Raw genomic sequence first — 9,738 nt, 5'->3', positions numbered from 1 at the left:
TACAATTGAAAAGAACATAGCAAATAGGCGTTAAAAAATAATAAACAACCAAACAAACAACAAAAAACTCAAGAAAAAATACAAAAAAATATTACAGAAAACTAATGCAAGAATGTGTTTTTATTTTTTAGTTTATGTAAAGCCTACAAATTCCAACAGGTTTTTTGATAATTGGCATATGTTATATCTTATATTTTTGGGATATAATTGATATAGGGATAGTTAACTTTTATTCCATATGCATGTTCGCGAATTCTTTGTACATTTTAAACCAATTAACAGAATTCTTTTCTTAAAACTTTCTATAAACTTTCTCCTCATCCCTCACCCAAAAAAAGTCATGGTGATTCAAACTCTTGGCTAGTTTATTTACATATATTTATTGGATATTGAAGTGACTGGGCCGGGAGTCTGGCTGGGATTGCTGGGATGTGAGCCTAGAACTCATCGAAGTCCTCGTCGCCGCCCTCCTCGGCGTTGTCCAGACCGACCTCCTCGAAGTCTCGTTCCAGGACGGCGATATTCTCCCGCGCCTCCGTGAACTCGCCCTCCTCCATGCCCTCGCCCACGTACCAATGGACGAAGGCGCGCTTCTTGAACATCAGATCGAACTTGTAGGAGAGATTCGAGAAGGCCACACTGATGGCGGTGGTGTTGGACAGCATGCAGCAGGCCCTCGAGGTCTTGGCCAAATCACCGTCGGGCACAAAGGCGGGCTTCTCGTAGTTGATGCCTATCTTGAAACCAGTGGGACACCAGTCCACGAATTGGATGTGTCGCTTGGACTTGATGGCCGAGACAGCGGCATTCACATCCTTGGGCACCACATCACCCCGATATAGCATGCAGCAGGCCATGAATTTACCCGACCGAGGATCACACTTGACCATCATATTGGAGGACTCGAAACAGGCATTGGTCAATGTGGTAATGGCATGCTGTTCGTGGGCCGACCTCTCGGCGGACATCAGTGGGGCATAGGCCACCAGGGGAAAGTGGATCCTGGGGAACGGCACCAGATTCGTCTGGAACTCATTCAGGTCCACATTCATGGAGCCACTGAAACGCAGAGAGGCTGTTGTGGAGCTCACGATTTGGGCGATCAAACGATTCAGATTCCTATAGGCGGGCCTGTCCACACCCAAACTATTGTTACATATATCGTAGATGGCCTCGTTGTCAACCATGAACACACAGTCCGAGTGGTCCATGGTGGAGTGCGTGGTCAGCAGGGCATTGTACGGCTCCACCACGGCGGTGGAGACCTTGGGCGATGGATAGACGGCGAAGTCCAGCTTGCACTTCTTGTTGTAATCGGTGGACAAGCGCTCCACCAACAGGGAGGTGAATCCCGAACCAGTTCCTCCGCCCAGCGAGTGGAAGATGAGGAATCCCTGCAAGCTGTCGCACTGCTCTGCGATCTTCTGCAGCCGTGAGGTAACCCTATCGATCACCTCCTTGCCAATGGAGTAACGACCACGGGCATAGTTATTGGCCGCATCTTCCTTTCCCGAAATCAGTTGCTCCGGATGGTAGAGGTCCCTCATGCAGCCGTTCCTCACATCATCGATGACCGTCGGTTCCAGATCGACGAAAATCGAGCGGGGCACTTGCTTCCCGTTGCCGGTCTCCGTGAAGAAGGTTCTAGCATCGTTGGCCGAGGTGTCGTGACCCACACTGGCACTGCTCCCGCTAGCCGTCAGCTCCTCCTTCGTCTTCAGGCTGCCGTCCAGGTTGATGCCGTGCTCCAGGAGGTACAGCTCCCAGCAGGCGTTGCCGATCTGGATGCCGCACTGGCCAACCTGGATGGAGATTACTTCGCGCTGGTGGGGGAAATAATGAAAGTGGTGAGCTGGGCAAGGGAAGTCGCCATTGTTTAAGGTTAGGTTAGGTTCCCCCATTGTATTTTAGTTAGTTTAATTACTCACTAAAACTAATATCAGAATTATATCAGTATTAAGAAAAAAGAATATTCATTTATCATTGGGACATTTAATTAATCTAATTAATCTACAACAAAAAATGTAACTTCAAGATTCCTTAAAAAACTTGATTGTCTTATATGATCCGTGTAAGTAACTTTCTTTTTAAAAATTCGAAGATCGTTTTAGTTTTTCACGATTTGTGGGTATGTAAAAGGTAAGACCTTTCTAAAAATAAGATAATAATCTGAGATATGTGGCTATTCCAAGAAATTTTTTTTTATTTTCCCTTCCCACTTTTCTCACATCTTTTCTGATTTTAAATATCACTTCCCGTTTTTCAAACTTCTTAGACTTTATAGTTTTTTCTCACCATTTTGTTAGTTTTTTTGCTGGACTAAAATTGGAGTATACAAATTAAAATCTACTGCGGGACCTTTTTCTATAATTTTTTGGTCGCCACGCGAAAAGTGCAGCCTCAGGTTAGTTGGTTCGTTGGTTGGGGAGTCACTGGAAGAACGCCGTTACAGGGCGCCAAAGAGGAATGTCAAATTGGGAGACAGGGCTGCACCCCAATTATCATTCCAAGGTTCTTCCAATCCATTTATGGCGGCTTATCGATACCAATTGTAAAATATTTATATGTATCTATATATGTATTTCACGGTTTGATTTACCTTAACGCATAACATGCTTGTTATTAACCTTAACTGCCATCATAATGAAAGTATTCAAGGTACAGTTTAGGTGTCCTCAGAAGTGATTTATTTTTACAAATTTATATATTGACAAATGCACTCTACTTGAATAAATATTTTATGGCATCTTAAGCATTCATTTGTTTCTCTAAAGAGTGATTATTTCGTGCGAATTAAATTCAACCTCTCCAGGCACCTACATTTGTGCACCAAAATCATTATAGATAAAATATTTCAACTTAAATTTAAAGTGGGACGAAAATAAATTCATTAAACCTGACACAATAAATATCCATTAAGGTATACTAGTCCTTGCGAAAACCGGGGGGCAGCGTCACATCGAAAACGATGGGGGCATTGTTGGGTAGGTAATTGATGTCACAGGTCGAGGCATTCACAAAGATGATCCTGCCATCGCTGGTGATGCCGTAGCCCTCGTGCACATGTCCAAACACGTGGTATTTCGGGCGCACTCGTTGCTGAACTGTGCTGAGTAGCTCCACACAACCTGCTCTTACGCCGGAACAGCAGAGATCTCCATGACCCACGGGCGGCGTGTGGGTGACCAGAATATCGATGCCTTCCGGGATTTGATTCCACTTGTCCAAACATGCAGTCCCACGCGGGACATTAAAGGCCCAGCGGCAGAATTCTGGCTGCCATGGTGATCCATAAATTTGAATGCCCCAAATCTCGAGCAGTTCATCCTCCAAATACCGACAGTTGGTCAGCACATCTCGGACATTCTGCGTTTGCACAGCGCTCTCCAAATTCTCCTTGGCATTGCCCAAAGTCGGCAGATCATCGAGGATGGACATGCCAGTGTGCTTGCTGCTCGAAGCATGCGCTTTGCTCTTCTGGAAAGGATGAGTGAAGGTTCTGTCGAAGCTGAGCTCATGATTGCCAGCAATCACGATCTTGTGTCGATGGGGCAGTGCTCCAATCCAAGTGTTGAACTCCTCTACCTCCTCCAGCTGGCCGCACTTCGTGAAATCTCCAGCATGAATGAATATATCGCCATCTGGTATGTCAAACTTGATGTAGGGCGTCAAGGAGTGCGTGTCGGACATGCAAACCACTCGCGCCTTGTTGGGAGCCACTGTGGTGGTGGGTGGTTTCATCGTCACCTTGATCACCCGCTGCGTTTTGCTGATCTCCTTCCAAGCGGACGTGGGGTCCTGGCTCAGTGGATGCACTGGCACTTCCATTCTGATATCTGCAATTGGAGCGGCTGAGGATTACTATGTAATTTCTTATGGAGAACAGCAATCTGAATGGAACCATTTAGAGTTACGTTTGTGCTAATATAAGTAGTTCTATAAACGTAGTTCTAATTTAGCAAGGTGTTCAGACAGAGAAATTAAATCTTTTATTCAAGATAGTAAGAGCCATGCATTAGACGTGGCTATGAATGTTATCTTACTAAGACAGTTCTTTAATATTAATGTACTGGGGAATTATGGCTTTTAGCTGTGATTCATATATTCTATGCTTTTGATAAGATTCAATGTAGATACATTTGTGTAAAAAGGACAGTCACCTAAAAAGAATTATGCCAATATAATTGGGCTACGTCCCAGTTGTAGAAGTACAGGTAACTATATCTTTAAAGAAGTCATACCTAGTCCAGTTAAAAGGTTCATTTGTCAGAATTAATACTTTTCATTTTTTGTACTTACTATTATTAAATTATTTTTCGTAACGATTCTTCCTGTTTAGCTTCTTAGCGCCTCGTTGGCCGCTGATTGTTTTGCCATTGTGTTAGGCCTTTAACCACTTGTCGCAATCGCCGACGACATGGTCGAGCCCTGATTAGCACGCGTTTATTTATGTTTAGACAAGTATTTGTAGATAAATGCGATACAAATTTGATAATACCAATCAAAATACAAGAAATTGACTGTTCACGCGTGACGTCATTGCCGGGGCAAACAGCTGAGCGCCGATAGCGCAACGTAATGAAACGTATCGTACAATCGGCTATCGATTGGCAACTTTGTAGCATAGCCCTGGTCAAAACAAAAATCAGCTGCTTTATAATTTTCTGCTTCTTCGCTACGCGTAAATTTTCGTCCAACATTTGCAATAAAAACGTTCTCAAAATTGCCTAAATCAAATTGGAAATTGTGTTTTTTTCGTGTGCAATTGTGCCGAAGACTAATAGCAGTGTTCTTTGAGTGTTTAAAGACGTGAAAAGTGATTACCAGGTGAAATTCCACGCTGGGCAAGCAAAAAATGGCCGCAGCTGCAACTTTTGCAGACGCGTATTGTTTTTAGCCATAAATTATTAATTAGTTTGTGTATTCGATTACAATGGATCAATTGGAGCTGCAGGAGGATTTGTTTGCCTTGGACGCAGGTGCTGCAGGTGAGTTTTTCGCACTGGGCTGTTTTTTTTTTATTACATTTTAGCTGCATAAGAGGCTATTTTTGGGATGTAAACAGCCTTCTGCGTGGTTTTCTCGTTTTTCCCTTTTACATGGCGGCGAATCACTTGCGATAAACTGCACTTGTTCTTAGTTTTATGCTTTTGTTGCTAATTGCATACGCCCACTTACTGTTTGTTCGTGTGCGATGTCGTCTGTGTGTGTGTTATCTCACTGCATTTCACTCACTGCCTCGCCTCTTTTGTTCTCTCTCCCCTCCCACACACACACCTTCACACATTTCACCTCCTTTGCATCTGTTTATCCGTTATCCATTTGTTTGTTTGCTTTGTCTTCCTCATTTGTTAAGTGATGATTCACTTTGATTGCCGGCCATCCCCACACACTCGCCATCTCTCTCTCTCACCCACTCTCTTCCTCTTGCTCGCACTTGCACACCTAATCAAATTGAACAATTTATGCTTTTGATTCACTGTACTACAGTGGAACACGTTCTTAGCTCTTCGGCACAGGAAACCGTTTGTTTACTTTGAAAAACTCCTATCCTAAGAGCCCCTAAGTGTTTATATGTATGTACAATATCTTCCCAGAGAGTCGCCGGTGTGTTTGGGCGTCTATAAAAATATTTACCTCTTCTCCCGATTTATAGATCAAAGTAAGATTTTCTTTCTAATTTGGGCTCCTTTGTTTACACTTGGGTATCGCCAATTTTGCAACAATGGCATACAAATCTCTATATGTACATACATACATATGTAATTTGTTAGATTTTTGCTTAAATCAAAGAACTTAAATGCTTGCTTTGGGACTTTGTCGCTAGGGAACCATTCGTTCTATGGGGAGCGCTTAAAAAAGTGCTACTTCAAAACTTCTTCGAACTTAAAAGATGTGGGACATAAATGAATAAAGTAGTCAAAATCAATCCAATAATCAATAAAAAACGAATGTGATTAAATATTAAAAATTTAATTGAAATGATTGTACAACTAGTTTATGCTCATTTACATACCAAAAATAATGAACACAAGCTGTCCAATAAATAATGCCGCATTTGTCCCAAAGAAATGAGTGTGCAGCCACCGTTGACATAGTGCAGTTTACATCGCTTCCTTTGTCTTCTTTAATTTATTGACTCAAAGTTTTCTCTTTTCCATTCTTTTTTATGGCGCACAGCAATTTTTCATTATATTCCGAGATTGATTTACAGCCGATTTAAGCCGGTACGCGTTCCGATGTGGCCCTATCTCAATGTTTGCCCGCGAATAAAACACACGCCCCCCATACGAACCCACCCACTCATTTCGAAGCTTTTCATTCACAATCGCAACAACAACAAAAAAAAAAAAAAGGCGGGAAAAGCAGAGTGCCAAATAAACCTTGATAATGACATTCAGCACTGAAAGAGGAAGAAAAGCAAAACAAACGTCTGGCGTCAATGGGTGGGTTGGGATTTTATTTCTATTTGGTTTTGCTGCTCTTTCAGCAGCAGCACCACCACCATCGCTACCACCATCACCGCCATCACCACCACCACCTGGCAGTTATCCAACGGATTTTGTAGCGCAGTGTGGCAAAATTAGAAAATTCCGCCAGCCATCCAAAGTCAAATGTCGAGTCGTCGTTACCATCACCTGTGCGAAATTGCATAAGTTCGGGCTCCAAACGCTCGTACATCAGCCCATTTTCATTTTCATTCCCATTCTCGTTCACGTTTTGGTTCTCATTTGTTTGCCCGCCGCCGAGCCACAAAGTACCAATACCAGAGGGAAAATCCACTAGTCCTATTCAAAATCGGAGAGACGAAATAGATTCATATAGCCCACTTGGGGCCAACAAAAAAAAATCAAGTGCGTTCCCAATTCTTTTTGGCGCTATTTGGTGTAAAGTGCGTTCCGGTCGCGTGTTTGCCTTCGCGAATCGCGTGCCAGTCCATCATTTGGTAGTAGCAACTCCTAGTTATGCGGTGGGCGTGATGTAATTCGCCAATTGCAATAAAAGCAGTTAACTAATTCAGCAAACCAATATTGTACAAATGGAAAGTGGCCGCGCTTGTGCCAAAGTGCTAATTATTCGTACATATGGCAAACAATCTGGGCGCGTTCATAATCAATTTAACTGTTTGTCGTTACAAAATGCTTCCCTCGGCATTGTTTTTTTATTGTTATGTTCGTTTATTTACTTTTTCGAGTTGGAGAAATCAATTTACACAAAGTTTGTTCCGAAATTCGCCAGGGCAGCTGGTCATTTCCATAAAGGAAAATTAGCAAGGAGATTTATACAGAGTCTAACTTCAGAAACTGGGACTTTTTCCAGTCAATTTTTTGGGTTTGATAAATATTTTAAGTTCTTAGTGAATAACCAATAAAACTTATTGGATTTTTGTAAGATAAGGCTCCCCTTTATATTTGTTGATCTTTTTAGAATCAAGTCTTAAAATTGCAGCGCAATAGAGTAAATACTATTTAAAACATATCAAAACATACGGAAAATTGTAAAGTATAAAACGATTGTGTTTCCACCGTTTGTTATTGATAAATCTTTTTAAAGAAGTTACCCTGTCTATTTGAATCCCAATATCTAATCCCTTCTGGCCAGTGGTGGGCACTCTTGCCATGCATTGAATTACCGCGGTTTCCCCCACTGAATTCGGGTTAAGGACGTCCTGTGAAGTGTTGTAGTTGGAGCTGAGCTCCAGCCTTGGCTCTCTGCGGGATTTCCACGCCGCCGACTGCGGAAAGTTTTCCACTTAGCACTTCTCTGCGGGAAGGCGCGGCCCAGGTTCCCCCCAGTAAATTGAAGCTAATGCGACAGATATATTTGTATATATATGTGTATATATCTATCTACCCACTAGCGGTGCTAATCAGTTAGAATCCGCAAACGAAGAGAACACAAATAAGTAAACAAACAAATGGTGTTCATCATCTCCCATTTGGTACAACGCGGCGTATGCGTGTTGTTGTTCTGAAAACAACTCAGCTGATTTTTGATTTCGCCGCAAACAGGAAAACAGCTGTTCCGTTCGCTCGCACACTCTCTTCTTTCTCTCCCTCTCTCTCGCAATTGTTAATCATAATTTTAAATAGACAATAATCGTTTGTTTTGATTTCGAGCTTCCAATTTGCGAGCGTGCGCGAGTTGCTCACTTTTTGTTGATTTTTGTACAGTATTATTTTCTGAGTTCCCTGCTGTTGTTGTAGTTGAATTCTGCTGCCATTGACGTCGCGCTCGCTCTTTATTATTGTTTTTGTTTTTTCGTATAGCCCGTCCGTTTTTTTCGGTTCGTTTTCGCCGCAGTCGAAATTCGTCGTCGTCGCCGTCGTTTGCCTCGCATTTTGCACTTTGCGGTCCGTTCGAAATTTTTATTTTGGATTTACCGCGAGCTAGACGTCTATATATACCACTATATATAATATACGTCTATATGTGCCACCATATCGAAATCGGTTCTATTTATCGGCGCACACAAATAATTACATTCGGATGGCCAACGTAATTTGACATCGGTCAATAAATAAACTAATAAAGTGTAGAACGGTGTGGTGTACAAGTTGCAAAACGCTGAGCTCATTATTTCTGGCTAATTAGCATAAAAATCGTAGAAAGCTCTAAGGCGGCCATAAAAGTTAATAAACAAAACAAAAAATATGCTTCTTCTATTGAGGGAAATGAGTGTGTTCTTTGCTAATCGTTAATTCCTTAGCAATTTTTATAGTGCAATAAACATAAATCGTGACCCAGTGACATAGTTGTAATCACCTTATCAGCAGCACCGTTTATAATCGAATCTAAAACAATCTGGACACAGTACAACACAACACTTGCAGCTACAATTAATACATAATTATTATTTGTAAACTGTGTGGAGGGGCAAAAATCACGTGCCTCTAATTGCAATACTTGTTCGCGTTAATTAGTGTTAAATACACTGGCTATCGCCTTTGTTTTTTAGCCGGGCAGAACAATTGTAAATCTGCCCGAGTATCATTTTCCCAGCTGCGATTCCCTGACAAATTTATGCTCCACTTTCATGTTATGGAATTTTCAATGGACTCCAAAAAAACTAAAAGGTTGGTTTTGCGTACGTACTTACTTGCTAATATGTGGACACCGAAAAAGCGATAAGCACATAAAAACGGGGTGACACAACTTATGTATATCCAGGAAATATTTGGTTTACAGACGATAAAAATAAATTGTGATAAACAATTCGAAGGTTTTGAGTTCAAGTTTATGTGGAAAGATTCAAGAACCGCATACGTTTACATGGTTTTGCCATATGAAGTTATCTTATCGGTGTCATTACGAAATTCGTATAATTTTCATTGTTTACGCTATCACTTGCTGCACAGATAATCGAATTATAAAAAAAAGCCAAGAAAATAAACTGCAAAGGGTTCAAGGGCAAAAGTTGATGGATTATTGGCTAAGATAAGATAAATGTTTGAAAATCAATAACAAGTTGATGTATGATTTCAATTGTAAAGATAGCAATCGGTGGCATCTAGCAAATACATTTCTTGTATAAACAACAAACGAACCGATATATTTAAATACATATATCTTGACTTTCCGCCAAATTCTCTAAATATTTCTCTACAACGCCAATATTATGAATTATCATCCCACACTTCTCTCCTCCTTATTCATTAGCACGTTTGCCAAAGATATTTGTTTATTATTATTCTGCCATTTTTATTGTTATCATTCAGCATGAGTTTAAAGAAATGC

The 9,738-nt window shown here is 41.3% G+C and overlaps 3 protein-coding genes across 11 annotated transcripts in view; 1 reads left to right on the top strand and 2 right to left on the bottom strand.

Annotated features, from left to right (window-relative positions):
* Positions 1 to 347: 347 nt before the first annotated feature.
* On the bottom strand, positions 348 to 2,453 carry LOC122618495 (tubulin alpha-4 chain). Its single transcript, XM_043794969.1, has 2 exons — positions 2,296 to 2,453; positions 348 to 1,823 (listed from the first exon to the last, which is right to left on the bottom strand). The coding sequence occupies exons 1-2, from the start codon at positions 2,296 to 2,298 to the stop codon at positions 438 to 440; spliced, it is 1,389 nt and encodes a 462-aa protein (XP_043650904.1). The 5' UTR covers positions 2,299 to 2,453; the 3' UTR covers positions 348 to 437.
* A 206-nt stretch (positions 2,454 to 2,659) lies between these two features.
* LOC122618432 (UPF0046 protein C25E10.12) lies at positions 2,660 to 9,217 on the bottom strand. Of its 2 annotated transcripts, none has more exons than XM_043794874.1 (2): positions 9,101 to 9,217; positions 2,660 to 3,836 (listed from the first exon to the last, which is right to left on the bottom strand). In XM_043794874.1, exon 2 carries the CDS (start codon positions 3,826 to 3,828, stop codon positions 2,926 to 2,928), a length of 903 nt encoding a protein of 300 aa, XP_043650809.1. In that variant the 5' UTR covers positions 3,829 to 3,836; positions 9,101 to 9,217; the 3' UTR covers positions 2,660 to 2,925. The 2 variants fall into 2 exon arrangements, with proteins under 2 accessions (XP_043650809.1, XP_043650808.1); XM_043794873.1 differs by lacking the exon at positions 9,101 to 9,217 and adding an exon at positions 4,300 to 4,553.
* The window catches only part of LOC122618428 (protein furry), a 47,720-nt gene continuing 42,666 nt past the window's right edge, over positions 4,685 to 9,738 (top strand). For 5 of the 8 annotated variants that reach the window (XM_043794867.1, XM_043794866.1, XM_043794865.1 and 2 more), the window contains exon 1: positions 4,686 to 4,988. In XM_043794867.1, coding sequence (XP_043650802.1) covers positions 4,934 to 4,988 — 55 coding nt within the window. In that variant the 5' untranslated portion in view covers positions 4,686 to 4,933. Of the gene's footprint in view, positions 4,989 to 8,178; positions 9,078 to 9,738 lie in introns of those variants that run through there. The other 3 variants (XM_043794862.1, XM_043794868.1, XM_043794863.1) reach the window with 3 other exon arrangements.

The sequence above is a fragment of the Drosophila teissieri genome, chromosome 3L (genome assembly GCF_016746235.2).
Source record: "Drosophila teissieri strain GT53w chromosome 3L, Prin_Dtei_1.1, whole genome shotgun sequence".
Classification (NCBI taxonomy): domain Eukaryota; kingdom Metazoa; phylum Arthropoda; class Insecta; order Diptera; family Drosophilidae; genus Drosophila; species Drosophila teissieri.
Note: the sequence above shows the minus strand (reverse complement) of the source record. Positions and strands in the feature narration are given on the sequence as shown.